Source organism: Chiroxiphia lanceolata, chromosome 25 (genome assembly GCF_009829145.1).
Source record: "Chiroxiphia lanceolata isolate bChiLan1 chromosome 25, bChiLan1.pri, whole genome shotgun sequence".
Classification (NCBI taxonomy): Eukaryota; Metazoa; Chordata; class Aves; order Passeriformes; family Pipridae; genus Chiroxiphia; species Chiroxiphia lanceolata.
Window position 1 is genome coordinate 5,424,718 of NC_045661.1, and position 15,569 is coordinate 5,440,286.

The 15,569-nt window shown below is 46.1% G+C and overlaps 1 protein-coding gene across 1 annotated transcript in view; it reads left to right on the forward strand.

The window, feature by feature from the left end:
• Nucleotides 1-15,569, forward strand: part of KDM5B (lysine demethylase 5B) — a 55,684-nt gene that overhangs the window by 28,735 nt on the left and 11,380 nt on the right. Inside the window, exons 12-19 of the mRNA XM_032710411.1 lie at nt 2,189-2,351; nt 3,357-3,476; nt 5,931-6,125; nt 6,677-6,858; nt 7,384-7,508; nt 7,818-7,968; nt 11,960-12,074; nt 14,060-14,415. Coding sequence (XP_032566302.1) covers nt 2,189-2,351; nt 3,357-3,476; nt 5,931-6,125; nt 6,677-6,858; nt 7,384-7,508; nt 7,818-7,968; nt 11,960-12,074; nt 14,060-14,415 — 1,407 coding nt within the window. The remainder of the gene's footprint in view (nt 1-2,188; nt 2,352-3,356; nt 3,477-5,930; nt 6,126-6,676; nt 6,859-7,383; nt 7,509-7,817; nt 7,969-11,959; nt 12,075-14,059; nt 14,416-15,569) is intronic.

Genomic DNA, 15,569 nt, shown 5'->3' on the forward strand with positions numbered 1-15,569 from the left:
CTTCATGGTACTTACTGTTACTAAAACAAATGTTTGAGTTGAGGGTAAGTAAAGGAGTGACAGGATTACATGGTAAAAAGGATCTTCCTTGTCATGTGTTGCTGCTTTTTTCCTCCCCTTTGTCTGGGTCTTCAGTCTAGCCAACAGCTGTGGGCAGGAGAGGAGTTTGTTTGCAGTACAACCTTCAATTCTTCGAGGAGAGCTTGACTCACTGTTGTTAGAATGGCTTTAAGCCCTCCATAATGTGCCCCAAATTGCATTAGTGTTTGCAGCAAGGCCAGAAAGATGCTTCAGTGTGCACACATGCATGTGCACACATATGTTCATTCAGATACACGTGAGATTTTCCTGACCTGCTTTCAATTAATTTATCCTCCAGCAGGAAAGTCCTTGACATCTGTTCATTGGAGGATATTCTTCTTTATTTCCCTTCAGTGTAGAGGTTTAAGTCTGGGGTTTTAGCCTGTTGGAGAGGAATGTGCAGTTGAGGTTAAAGCTGTTCTTGGCCAGAGCAGGTGATCTGAACAACCTGCTGCTGCAGAGGCAATGCTGCAAACTCTGAAGATTCCAGAAGTCAGGACTGGTTCCTGGCAAATCCTAGGGATGGTGTGTCCATCCTCAGTGTTCCCACATGCCGTGGAGGAGCTCCCACATGCCCATGTCCTGATGAAGCATTGGCAGCAGCTAATCCCAAGTGACCCAGGCTGCAGCAGCAGAACTTTCCCAGGGCTGAAGGCAATAGTCCTCTTGCAGGACTCTGAGTCCTGTGTTCGTTCTAGAAATGGTAAAAGGAGAAAAAAATCAAATCTTTGCTTCAGAGAGGCTTGGAAACTAATAAATAAGATGTCAGTTCTGGTCAGAGGAAGAATTATCATTGTTGCTGCTGGTATTTCTACAGGCAGGGAGTGGGGCAGTCAGGTAGCAGTGCAGAAGGAACTGTCACCTTCATCCACCTGCAATGTGCTGGTCCCCAGGGCTGGCACCTCAACACCTCCAGCAGAATAGTGTCTCTCTCTTACCTGTTCTCCTGAAGTCCAGAGACTGCCAGTTCCAGTATCCTGGTCCAAGTTTAGCACAGTTCATATCTGCTGTCTCTCATTCCTTGGTGCTGACACATATCAAGGAGCAGAACTAAGTCTTGACTAACCCAGTGTTGGGTCTGGACACAGGATGGTTTTTAGTTGCATCTGTCACTGGTCTTCATGAATCTCTAGAGTTGTTCTGGGACAATGCTCAGGTCCAAGGCTGCAGAGTTATTCCAGGATGGTGACCAGGTCCGAGGCTGCCTAGTGATTTAACACTGCATAACAACTGTGATACCAGTGTAAGTGCCCCCTCCACAGCCCATCCTGCTGGCTTTCCTCTTCCCCTGACACAGGGGCTGTGTGAATACAGGGGTAGGGATAGGCTTCTGCATTCACACTTCACTCTTTCCTTTTGGAATCCTCCCAATTGCATCTGATAACTGGAAAAAAAGAACACTGTTGGGTCAGTTTTACTCTGCCGGCTCCTCAGGAGTCTGGGATAAGGTGATTTGTCTGTTTTCCTTTCTAAAGACCTTTTCTAAACTCATTCTCTATAAGGCCCTGAAGGCATTTTCATCTCAGTGCTGCAGTGAGCCAGTGCTAGTGTAAGCCTGAAACAGTATCTGCTGGAACACATCTGCATCACCTTAATTCTCTCAGCTGGCTTGCTTTGGGTTAAGCTGGTGCTAAAAGTTCTTTTTTTCCTCCTCTGGATATGGATTTGTTTTTCCCCTTGAAGTCTTTTACATAATTCGGAAGTTTGATTTCTGCTTCCTGTGTGTTGCTTTTATGGCAGTTAAGCACAAGACAGAAAGAACTGGCTTTGGTTGCTAAACCCAAGAGGGAGTTTGTGTTCATGGGAAAAGACAAACAACTTATGTTTTGAAGTTGTGCTGAAATCAGCAGAACTTCAGTGAGAACTTCTTCAGACCATTTCCCCCGCCCCAGAATATTTGAAGTACCTGCTCAGAAGTGTAGGCAGTTAAAAAACAGATCTGGAGGAGAGGGACCTGTGTAAAATGTGAAGATTCAAGAAGGTACAGAACCTTTGCATTCCTTCCCGGTGATATGCCCTTCTTTTGACATGGTGTATTTTAAAGCAGAAGACTGAAAATGTAACTTAAAAGATTGCTTATATTTAACTTTTTTTAATAATCTTGCAGGGGGGAGCCTAAAACGTGGTATGGAGCCCCAGGGTACGCAGCTGAGCAGCTGGAGGATGTAATGAAGAAACTTGCTCCAGAGCTATTTGAGTCCCAGCCAGATCTCTTGCACCAACTTGTCACCATAATGAACCCGAACACTTTGATGGCCCACGGGGTGCCTGTATGTGTCGGACTCCTGTGCTACTCCCCAAACCCAACCCTCTTTGATTGGAACTCTACTTAAAGCTGATAATTGAAGCCACTTTTATTACAGAGATGGTGTGGTGGTTTCCATGTGTGCTGCATCTTCCTTATCCAGTGTAATGTGCCAGTGTGAGCAGATGGGCAGTGGAATCATTGCCTTTGGAAATGACTGGCAGACTCTTCTCTGGAGATCCATCTTGGATATTTCTGTTTCTGTGTCTCAGCTGGAAGGTTTAGGCTCAACCTTTGGAAAAATGGCAGGAGCTCTTGTATGTCTGTTCAATCAGACACCATTTTTTTTTTTTTGCATAGAGTTTCTGTCAAGGGCCCAAACCCCATTCTTCCTTTATTTGTCATCCACATCCTCTTATTTTTCCTGGATAAGTCCTTAGGTATTTAAAAAACATTTTTTTCATCAGTTTCCATCTTATTCCATACTAGATTATTCATGGGAATTATGTCCCTTTACAATTTAATTGGCTTTTGATGAGCTGACCTTGGGACTTAAAAGGAAAATCTGGAAAAAGCAACAAAATTTTTGGTGTCTCCTATGCTTTGGTAGCCTCCAAAATGGAAAGATGCAGGAAGACCTAACTGCTTGCATGCTGACTTGTATAACCCCAACAGTGTTAGATTTACAGCAGTATGAACTTTAAGGTTCCCAATTTCTCTTCCCCTTCAGCTGCACGTTGGAGAGAGCTGGATCTGTGCTAACCCCAACCCTGAGCACCTGCACAGAGGCAGTGAGGTGCACCAGGCCCAGGAAGCCAACTTAGAACTGTTCAGAGTGGGGGTGTGGCTGAATGGAACCCTTTGCTGTCTGGGGTTTTACATGGTCTGGTACCAAATGCCAGTTGTGATTCTTGGGCTTACGGTTTAAAACGCTTCAAAGTCCTCACAGAAGTTACTGGGAGTTGGAAATCCATGTTCTCCTTGCAGCTCCATTTAGGTGTGACCTAACACTGGTCTGTGTGTCCTCCAGGTGTACCGGACCAACCAGTGTGCTGGGGAGTTTGTGATCACCTTTCCCAGAGCTTATCACAGCGGCTTCAACCAGGGCTTCAACTTTGCTGAAGCTGTGAACTTCTGCACCGTCGACTGGGTACGTTCCAAACCAGTTTTTTCCCGAAGTGAGCAGTTCCAAACCTGCTCTTAGCTGCTGCACAACTCTGATTTACTGCTGATGCACAAATCTAGGCCACAGATCAGAAGAAGCCTGTTACTGGCAGTGTGATGTTGGCTGAAGGGGTTTCTGTCATGTGCTGAACTGTGGGTTTCCTCTGGTTCCAAAGATTTGGTTTGGAATTGTACATCAGGGCTGATGGAGCTTTTGCAGCAGGAGGGAAGCACAGCCCCATGCATGCCTGGAGGACGAGATACACCAGTAGTGCTGCTGGAGTCTGCTCCTTTTTGTGTTCCCAAATTCCTTTTCAAATCAAAAGCTGGAATGAAATGTCCCAGTTTATTGCACTGGGAATTTTCTAAGAGGTACTTTCTGCAGCTGGAAACCAAATTCAAGGTGGATATGTTTTCTGCTTTTAGCTTCTGTGATAAAATGAAGTGATACATGTAACGCACATTAAGAACAGTTAAAGACTTTGGTAGTCCTCTTGGGCAAAAAAATAGGAATTGCATCTCATGTGAGCACATCCTCTTGGATAGCAGAGGTGCTGTAGGTTTTTAGGGAAAAACATTCCAGTGAGAAGGGAGCAGAAAGTTCTCGGGTTCAAACAGAAAGTTTGCAGACCAGTACTTCATTTGCAGTAAGCTTCACTCAGCTCACTGAAACAGCAGAGATGGGCACACATTGCAGTTATTAGGTCACAGTTAGTGAATAAGTTCTTTGTCTTTAAAATATGCACAAATGGAGGAGAGTTGCTCCAAAGTTAGAAGTAACTTTTCCTTCCCAGCAGATGACTCAGACACACAGTGTTGTCTGATCTCAGAAAGATCCTTTGAAGCTTCTGATATTTCAAGTTGCTCTTCTCCTGATTTTTTTTTTCTCCCCCCCAAAAAGGTCTTGGCTATTTGTAAGTGTAGCCCAACTGAGAAGTTTGTTAGATTTAAAAAACATCACTTAGAAGAGGAAGATGACTTAATATTGCAAGAAAACTTTCTGCACTACAACTGTGCTCATGTGGCATTTGGTTTGGTTTGGTTTTTCTCTTGTCTTTCTATGAGTTTCATTCTGGACTTGCACATAACCTTATTGTTTCCTGAACATCACTATCTGCCTGACCTTAAAATAAAGCTGGGAGTGACCTGCCCAGCTCATGGTGAATTCTGTGCTCTGCCTGCAGCCAGTTAGGGACTTCAGTAGTGCATAGAGTCAGCAGTTTCTCCTGCTGCAGCACAGTTTATGTCCCCATAAACAAGCCATGTCAGGGAGAAGAAGGCCCAGCGTACCCTGCACCTGCCTGGGATGGGTCATCCCTCAAGTGGTGGGAGCAGGGCAGGTGCCTGTACTTGTCCTTCTGATGCTTCCCTGGCCTCTGTGTATTTTTATCTTGGGTATTCCTGAGCCCGCTGTGGTTTGGTGATTTAGTTGCCCCTAATTACAGCCTCTCCAGAGAGGACACCCCTCCAGCTACACAGCTCATACCCACAGAGGCCTCTGGCAAGAGCCGTGAGCATTCCCGGTGTGCACAACTTAGAATCACAGAATCAGCTGGGTTGGAAGGGACCTCTGAGATCATCAAGTCCAACCCTTGATCCAACCCCGCTGTGGTTCCCAGCCCATGGCACTGATGCCACATCCAGTCTCTTTTTAAAAATCTCCAGGGATGGAGAATCCACCACTTCCCTGGGCAGCCCATTCCAATGTCTGACCACCCTCTCTGTAAAGAAATTCTTCCTAATATCCAACCTAAACCTCCCCTGGCACAACTTGAGACTGAGCCCTCTTGTCTTGCTGATGGTTGCCTGGGAAAAGAGACCAACCCCCAGCTGGCTCCCCCCTCCTGTCAGGGAGTTGCAGAGAGTGAGGAGGTCTCCCCTGAGCCTCCTCTTCTCCGGGCTGAACAGCCCCAGCTCCCTCAGCCTCTCCTCACAACCCTTGTGCTCCAGTCCCTTCCCCAGCCTCGTTGCTCTCCTCTGGACCTGCTCCAGCCCCTCAATGTCCTTCCTGAGCTGAGGGCCCAGAACTGGACACAGCACTCCAGGGGTGGCCTCACCATCGCTGAGTCCAGGGGAAGAATCACTTCCTTGGACCTGTTGGCCACACTGTTCCTGAGCCAGACCAGGATCCATTGGCCTTCTTGGCCCCCTGGGCACACTCTGGCTCATGTTCAGCTTCTTGTCAATCCAAACTCCCAGGTCCCTCTCTGCCTGGCTGCTCTCCAACCACTCTGTCCCCACCCTGTAGCGCTGCATGGGGTTGTTGGGGCCAAAGTGCTGTCTTGATTTCTCTCGTTTTACACTGTGAAGTATGAACATTGCTGCAAGGAGGATTTGTCTTGGCCTTTCCCTGGGGTAGTTTTTGGTCAGTTGTGTGAAGAGTCAGCACCTTAATGTCACTGTCCAAATGAACCCCCCCAATACCCCCTCTGTCCCACAGCTGCCCCTGGGCCGCCAGTGCGTGGAGCATTACCGGCTGCTGAACCGCTACTGTGTGTTCTCCCACGATGAGATGATCTGTAAAATGGCTTCCAAAGCAGATGTCCTGGACGTTGTGGTGGCATCTACGGTCCAGAAAGACATGGCTATTATGATTGAAGAGGAGAAGAGGTTGCGTGAGAAGGTTGATAAACTGGTGAGTTGTTGGAAATAATAGTTTGGGTTGAAAGGAACCTAAAAGCTCATCTCATTCCGCCCTTCTGCCATGGACAAGGACACCTTCCACTAGACCAGGTTGCTCCAAGTCCTGTCCAACCTGGCCTTGAACACTGCCAGGGATGGGATTTATTATAATGAATGAAGGAACAGTTGAAACAGTGATGTGAAGACATGTTGGTATTTTTAGTGGGGAGTCAGTGGCTTAGAGGTACATAGTTCCTTCCTGTGTCATGAATTTCAGAGGACCTGGGTAAAGAATCATTTATTGTGCACCTTGTTTTAGCACCTGCCCTTTAATATTGTTCAAATGTTGCTTTTAAAGTAATATTTCTCCTTTCAGTAAGGTAGTCAGAAAAGCTGTTTTTTCATTACCAAAATTTCTATCTACCTGGGTTTAATATCTTATTTCTAAAAACATCATTATTCCTTTGATAAATTTACCTTCTGATGTTTTAGCTTGGAATAGTCACCTCTTTGTAACAGTCACCTCTTTGTTAGGCTTTGAAGTGATGTCACACTCTCTTGCAGGGAGTGACCGACTCAGAGAGGGTGACATTTGAGCTGTTCCCTGATGACGAGCGACAGTGTTTGAAGTGTAAAACCACCTGCTTCATGTCAGCAGTTTATTGTCCCTGTAAACCTGGATTGTTGGTGTGCTTGTACCATGTTGAGGACCTCTGCTCCTGTCCCACCTATAAATACAAAGTGGGGTAAGCTTGAGATAGCAACTAATACCATGATCTGAAGTTATTCTTGTCTGTGTAGGTACTGTGGTTTGGTAATCTGGTGCTTGCTTTGCTGTCAGTAGGGCTGGTTTCTGTTTCTGTTTCAGTCCTTTGCAAATCCAGTGCCCCTATAACAACAGGCCTATTTTGTGCTTGCACACAAAGCCTCTTTCTCTTCAGCATTCAGCTCTTCTTGCTCTGTAATGGCAAAAATTGCTGGCTAAGTTAGTTTGCATTTTTATTTATAGCAACAAGGTCATTGTCCCTTATATCCAGTCCTTGCCAGGACATATTGTTGTGCTTTTCAGAGCTTTCCTTCCTGTTGTCAGCTTTCCTTTGCTATTTGGTAGATCTTTGTCCTACGTGAATGGAGCTTTCTTTAAGACAGTTTCACAATTCCTTAACTGTCCTGCTGAAATCGCTTTTTGAAGTAATTGCAACTTTGAAATTGTCTCAGGGAGAACCACGGTGTGGTTGTAGGTCTTAATTTGGGTTCTGTGCTGCCTGCAGGTACCGCTACACCCTGGAGGAGCTGTACCCCATGATGAACGCGCTGAAGATGCGCGCGGAGTCCTACAACGAGTGGGCTTCCAACGTCAACGAGGCTCTGGAGGCAAAAATTAACAACAAAAAAAGTGAGCATCTTACCTGTTGTCTGCAGCACATAAAAAGGGCTATTTTTTCAGTTTTTTGGTAGCAGCTTTTTTCTTCTGTGACAGCCAAAAGAAATCATGTGTCATTTCATGTTTTAAAGTAAGTATTTCAGCTGTTACAGTCCCAGAAATGATGCTAAGCTGTCTCTGTGTGACGAGACTGTAAATCACTTTGACACAAAATAAAACTGGAGTAGAAATAGAAACACACTTAATGTGTTGTGTTTCTAAGCCTTACCGTGGAAATCCATGGCAGAGGGAGACTTCTTGACTTAATGTCTTTCCCAACAGGTCTCATCAGTTTTAAGGCTTTGATAGAAGAATCAGAAATGAAAAAGTTTCCAGACAACGACCTGCTGCGACACCTCCGGCTGGTGACGCAGGACGCGGACAAATGTGCCTCAGTGGCCCAGCAGCTGCTGAACGGCAAGAGACAAACCAGGTAAGTGTCACTGTGTGTCTGCAGCAGAATCGAGGCACCAGAGATGGATGGCAGTGGCCAGTGATGGACTCCAGTGCTCTGCAAGACTTAAAAATTGGAGGAATCTCTCAGTGTCCTCAAGAGAGCCGTCTTTGACAGGGAGATTCACCTTTACTCTGTGTAATAACTTAAACATTCTGAGCCTTCAAATCTCCTCTTGCTCCGTGTGTGACAGCTGGGCAGTAAATTTATTCCAGTGTTCCCTGAAAGGAAAAAATGGTGTGGTACAAAGACAAAGTCACAGCCAGCAAGATAAAGTCCACTTGTCTTTGTGCCACGGGGGCTGTAAATCTGTCCATAGTGCAGGTGTCATTGTATTCATTACTCTCTGTCTTGTGGAAAAATGAAGTGCCTTAACTCCCTGAGCTGCTGCTGGTGGGAACGTTGTGTGAAAACTCTGAAAAATACCTGCTCTTTATATTGAATCTTTTAGACAGGTTATTTGCTCAAGAGATTTGAAGGTAGGGCAGTGTTTGAGTAACATGTCCTTTGTGAACTGTCTGCCTGGTCCTGCTGGCACTTCCATGTCTGAAATAAGTTAAAAAGAGCCAGAAGAACAGAAGACCAAGGCCAGATCTCCTCTGGTTGTGCCTGTATTGATATAAGAGCCTTTCTCTCAGGATCCACAAGTTACCATCTTCTGCTGCACATTCTCCACCCACACACAGAATTCCAGACTGGTTTGGGGTTAGAAAGGACCTTAAAGATCATCTTGCTCCACCCCCTGCCGTGGGCAGGGACACCTTCCACTAGCCCAGGTTGCTCCAAGCCCCGTCCAACCTGGCCTTGGATACTTCCAGGATGGGGCAGCCACAACTTGTCTGGGCAACCTGTGCCAGGGCCTCACCACCCTCACAGGGAAGAATTTCTTCCCAATATCCCATCTAACTGTGCTCTCCTGCAGCTTAAAGCCCTTGGTCATGGCACCCACACTCACCATGGGCACATCGAGCCTCAGGGGACAGTGGTTTCTAAGAAAATGTTGTGTTTATGTATGTGGAGGACAGTATTGCTCATGTCCAACAGTCTAAAGTATGGAGTACTCCAGGAAAAATTGAGTCTCATTTGTTCCATCTGGACAACTTTCACCCATTTCTGTGATTTGAACAACGTGGTGTTTGTTGGAGCAGTTGTTTTTTGTGCTGGTGGAACTGCACGTGTGTGGTTCCTGCGTGTTACTCGCCTCAGCAGGAGCTGTGTAGCTTGTCACTCCTGTGTTCTTGCAGTACTTCAAAGACTGGCTTGGAAGGACTTCTGGAGTAGAATATTCTGCTGTCACATTTAGACATGATTCTTGTCTTCCTTCCTGGTGATCTCTGTGTAAGCCTTTGTAGCAGGGATTTGATAAAAATTCACCTTTGCTGTCTTGCACACATAAGAGGATGAAGCCCCTCTTCATACGTTGCTTTTATGTGTCATAGCAACATAAAAATATTGCAACTGGGAATGAGAAATTCAGCACTCCCACAGGCTTCGGCCACACAGGGAACTTCCAACCTGGACATTTGTGGCGCCATCATCAAAGGACTTGTTCACTCCTGATCTTCTCCTTCATATGGTGTTGAGCCATCTCTTCTCCTTCTGGCATCCCCTGTCTGAGTTCTCCCATCCCTGGTGTTTGCTCAGGTCTCCCGATGCTGAACTGGGAGCAGCAGCCAGGCCCTTCCCAGCTGCTCTATGCCAGATGGGTCCTTCCTGCTCTGAATGTGTCCCTGACTTTGCTTGGCCTGGGAAGTGCTGGGAGCAATTTTTATCTTCATCTCCTTGACTAGGTCTGTTCTCTTGTCACCATGAGAGGCTCTCAGCCTTCCTCACAGCTGGGCCTGCCAGCCCCTGGGGCATTATCCTGTGCTGCTCTGCACAGCGACAAGGCAGCACTTGGACTGAGGTTCTCATTTGCTCTAATAGAGGCTTTAGCCCTTCTCTCACCATTTCTACTTTGATCTTTTTTTGGCATGTTTCGGGGAGAAGTCCAGTTTCAGGTCTTCATAATTTTTAGGAGTTTTAAAAAACCACGGTACTTGATTATCTTTTTTCTTAAAAGATTGAAGAGGGGAGTGCTCATAACCTGTGAAGGAAGATATAAAGAAGAGAATTATCTGTTTAATTTCTTAGTAAGTGTTACATCAAATACAGATTCATCTGCCTGAAGCTGCAGGATGCTGGGCAGCCTTCATCGTGCTGAGTGCCAGGTGTTGGTTGGGAAGGATTGTGGATTCTGCTTAAAATTTGGTTCGTGCTTTTGGCAAACTTTCCATTATGGACTGAGCATTTTTGTCTGATCCCAAATTTGGAAGAGTCGTGCAGGAGACTTGGCTCCTCTGGGAAGGTTGTCCCTGTTAGTCATGGCAGTCAGTGACACGGGAGGATCTCCTCCAGTATAATAACCAACACAGGGGTTCCTGGGGAGAAGACCAGGAGAGATGATGATATTGTCTTAGACTAAATCCTGTCACTCTTGCTCACCAGTTTGTCTGCATTACCTGAAGAGTTGCAAATGGGCTGCACATCCCTATTTCCTCTGCTTCTCTCGGTGCTGGGGGATTAAACCTCCCCAGATACTGGTTGGAAGAAGTTCTGTGAACATCTAAATCGAGCCAGAGCACAGCGTGTTCCTCATTCTCCTGGCATGGAAAGGGGACAGTGTTTCTGACCTGCTGCCATAAAGGGATGTTCTCCCTGTCCATCCCCTTCCCTCTCTAGGCCTCGTGAAACTTGTTCTGCTCCTTAGTCTCCAAGAGTTTAGAGACCTTATACTTGGAGAACTTTGTGATTAAATAACCCTGGATGGACGTGGGATGGCTTCTGTCTGGCCTTTTCTTAGGCTCATGTATTTTCTGGTTGTCAAAAGTGTCTTGTGAGAGTCAGTTTTGCCATTTAGATATGTATATGTAAATAAATATTTATGTGTTTAAAAACCTGTACCTTTCCCTAGAAGATACAGTAGAGCTTCCACAGAAAACAGTAGAACAAAGCACACTGTAAGGAAACCTGTGTTGTACCTGAGGCTTTGAATTTATTTTATTGTTCAACTGACCATGGGGGTTTGAACTCCCAATGTGATCCTGTGTATCCTTTAAAAATACCTATTTTTAACCCAGAGTGGTAAATTAAAATTAATTTTATAGTGTTCACATTCCAGTCGTGCTGGCATATCCTGCTGGGCTGTTGTTCTCCTCTTTTGTGTAGATGACACACTGTGGATTCAGTTGGAGCCAGCATTGTAAGGGATCTCTTTCCTTTTCTGTCCAGGGTTCTCAGACCTCGTTAATAGTGGCTTGAGTTTAGAGAGGTTTTTAATATTGGCCAGTTTGTTAACACTTCTAAGCCACTCATTTGATACAAAGCTTTTAGATAAAAATAAAAGTGCTGATTTCAGCGTAGAGAGGATTTTTCAGAAGTGCCTACACGACCTGTCAATATAAAACCCATTCAGAATTGGGATTTGTTCTCTTTTGGTGTGGGCATGGGCAGAGCTGACTACAATAGCTATTGCAACATAACTGAATAGTTTATCCACAGTTGCTTTGTGTTCTGGAAAAAAGCCTAATTTTATTCCATAATAACCAGTGCCCTTCCCAGGCTGAGCAGTTGTTCCAGAATCCCATTTAATATGAGTGTTTCAACAATAGCTCGTTCTGCTGTGGCGGACTGAGGTTTCTCATGTATGTGAGCCCTGGGCTGCTTGGGTGCTTGTGAATATTCTGTTATTCCTCAGTAAGGCCTGACTGACAAGAAATCATGAGCGGATGTTAGGGAATCAAAAAAATCTAGGATGTTTGAGGTTGGAAGGAAGTTTAAAGCTCATCTTGTTCCACCCCCTGCTATGGGCAGGGACACCTTCTGTAGACCAGGTTGCTCCAAGCCCCGTCCAACCTGGCCTCGAAGTTCAGATATTTTATTTCTATTTTTTTTCAGTGGTAACCAGGAAAGCTGAACCGTGTCATTGCAGGTACCGCTCCGGAGGAGGGAAGTGTCAGAACCAGCTGACAGTGAACGAGCTCCGGCTGTTCGTGAGGCAGCTCTATGCCCTGCCCTGTGTCCTCAGCCAGACACCGCTGCTCAAGGTAACTTGGAGATCCTAGAGGAGAGAACGTGAGCGTTTGCAGGGATGGATTTGCCCTGCGTCCATCTCCTGTCTTGCTGTTTGCTCCAAGAACTAATACCTGTGCACAGGCAGGCTGGAGTGACTTGTGCACAGGGGATTCAGGAAGGGAGCTCTGACCTGCTGGAGGTCATGGGCAGCAGATTTTTATACTACACAGGCAAATCAAAGTGTTAGTGTTGTATAAAGGAGAGCAGGAGAAGCAGCAGGATGACCTGGGCAAGTACAGGTTAAAAGTTTGAGGTCAGTTAACTGGTCTGCTCTTGAGAGAAACCAGGTTAATGTGAGAACATTCAAACTGCGCAGTACTCTGAGGGAGCTCTCTCTTATCACCTTCATTCTTTGTTAGTCTGGAATCAGCTTTCTTTTAATCTTGTAATTAGATCCTTCCTCATGTTCTCTACCCACATTCCAGGAAACCCCACAGATAACTCCAGCCAAACCCAGCCCAGGCTGCCCAAATCTTTGCTCTAGCAGAGAACGTGCTGCTGTCAGGGAGTCAGGTCACTGTGTCCCCCACACAGCTGGTGCTGTTTCTGTGCTCCCCAGATGATCAGCCCTCAGAGGAGCTGAAAGTAATTCAAAATTTCGCTTCAGAATTTGCCAAAATGTTGCATATCACACCGAGGGGCAATTAAAAAAAAAGGAAAATAAAGTCTGGGCAGCTGCAATTCCTGTCTTAAAGGAGAGGGCTTTGCATATTTGTGACACCTGGAACCAGGACATGCTGTGTCCAGCTCCAGAACTGTCCCTTAAGTGTCCATCCAGCATTGAGAGACCAGACAGTGTTGTGTAACTGAATGGGAGTAGACCAGTTCAACTCAGCTTTGGCTGCTGCCTCGGAAGCTTTATCAGCCCTGCAGCGTGTGGATCAGATTTGATACAAACCTATTTACAGTTTTTTGTTTATAGCACTGGAGCTGTGAAGTTCTCTTGCTGGTTGAAAAGCAGAAGTTCGGAAATTCCAGACATGCAAACAGTTCCTCTCCATCTGGCATTCTTGAACAGGGAAATAGCAAACACATATGGTCAGGGTGTTCCTTTATATCATCCTCAACAAGCCTCAATTATATGGAGTCATGTAAATCATGCTGTTAATGTAAATGACCAACAGTAACTGGAGATGGGTTCCCAGTTTAATCTCTCTCTTATAAAGGCTTTATTCCATGCTGGGGGAGGCTGCCCACCCTGGGAAACAGTCTTGCTGGCAAGATGCCAAGGTGTCAGCTGTGAGGGAAGAACTTCCTGCAGGAACAGCATTTCAGGCAGTACTGGGAGCACTGGGCAGGATGCTCCATGCAGAATAATCCCAGCCTTGGCAGTGGGATTGCTCTGGGTGACTGTGCCTTAACCTGGGAAAAGTGCAAACAGCCCCAGAGGTACCTTTTAGGGTGATTAGCTGCAGAGTGTATGGAGAGAGGAAGAGTAGCAATGCATGAGAGAGTAAAATGCCTGTGGCTCATTGGCACTGTGGGGTGCAGCTCAGAAACCTTAACAGTGCAGCAGAAATGAATCCCAGAGCATCCCAGTGTTCTTCAAAGCCTTCATAATCCTCACTTTTCTCTTCCTCAGCTACCATTCTGAACCATTCCAGAACAAAGCCAGACAGCAGCACTTGTGGCACACTCAATTTCCCTTTAGGTTGTTTTTCCCAACCCTCTTTCTGACACCTGTCTCAGCTCACAGGAGTTGGGGGTGGAATTCCCTTGTTCTGGGATACTCAAGCTTGAGGCCACATTATGTATGAGGAGGTGCTGGTACTTACATTGTCTGTTGAAGACACAGTTGAAGTGTTCCAGACATTGGGATAATTTGCCCATGCACGGTGTGTGTGGCAGTGGGGTGTTTGCCAGGAGCCTGCACTCCATGGTTAACCTTGCACTTCCACAGTTAAGTGACTTGGCAGTGGATTTTTCTCTGATTTATTGTTGCATCTGTGTATTTCAGGACCTTCTTGACCGTGTGGAAGCTTTCCAACAGCAAAGCCAAAAACTCCTTTCTGAGGAAATGCCCAGTGCTGCGGAGCTGCAGGAGCTGCTGGACGTCAGCTTTGACTTTGACGTGGACCTGCCCCAGCTGGCCGAGCTGCGGACGCGCCTGGAGCAGGCCCGCTGGCTCGAGGACGTGCACTTGGCTTCCTCAGACCAAAACTCCCTCACTCTGGATGACATGAGGCGTCTCATAGACTCGGGGGTGGGACTCGCGCCCTACCCGGCGGTGGAGAAGGCGATGGCGAAGCTGCAGGAGCTCCTCACTGTGTCCGAGCACTGGGATGACAAAGCCAGGAACCTGATAAAGGCCAGGTAGAGCTAAATCTCAGTGTTGCATTTTGGAATTCCGTGAGCTGTTCCAGATGGAAGTGCCATGACTCCTGAAGAGGCTCCCCTTTGTTCATCCAGTTCACAGCAGGAAGGCAAAGCTTGTTCCAGCCAGAAGGGACAGGGCTGGAGAAGGAGAGTGAGGCATGGAGTCATTTTGGTTGCCTTGCCGTGTTTGTGGTGCTCTACCATCATTATGCAAATTCCTTTTACCACAAGAAAGGGGTTTAAGATGCTTCTTCCCTCTTTTCCACCTTCTTCTCCCACCCAGGATGCGAGTCCAGATGGAGCTTAGATATGTACCACCAATGGGTAAAATTTATAGTCCATGTAGGACTATTTCTAACTAACAAGGAGGAGACTTTTCCATATTAGTTGGTGCAGGGGAGAAAGAAATAGGCCAAATACATCCTTACTAAGAAAAATTTTCTTGCTTGTTGTTTTGACCTCCTGATTTCTAAAGAAAAATGGGGGTGCTGCAAACTTGTGTGCTGGGTTTTTCCCTTCAAGATTCTCGACTTTCTTCCTTTCTTCCTTTCTTCCTTTCTTCCTTTCTTCCTTTCTTCCTTTCTTCCTTTCTTCCTTTCTTCCTTTCTTCCTTTCTTCCTTTCTTCCTTTCTTCCTTTCTTCCTTTCTTCCTTTCTTCCTTTCTTCCTTTCTTCCTTTCTTCCTTTCTTCCTTTCTTCCTTTTCTCCTTTCCTTTTCTTTCTTTTTTTCCAATTTTGCCCCAGCCTCATACTTATGAAAGCATGGGACTATCTCTTACCCACTACTAACCACAGTGTTTTAAAATAACTTAATAGAGCACAGAGCTGACTAAACTTGGGTTTAACCTCCAGTATTGAGCTGTGTTGTGTTTGTACCTTTCTAAAACCACGAAATCAAACTGGGAAGTAGAGAAAAGCCAAATTTCAGCAGTTTAACCTTCTAAAGCAGAATCTTTCAGCTGCTACTGGTTGGGGGTTTGGTGAGTGTTTGAGGGTTCTGTCATTGAAAAGTTAATGAAAAGTAAATCTTCCTTGGGTGAGAATGTTTCTAGTAGGAGCCTGGAGCGAGCCAGCATTTCTAAAGCTCCCCTGCATTCCCGATGCCCAGGCTGTGCTGGGTGCAGCCCAGGGCTGGACATAACACCATTATTT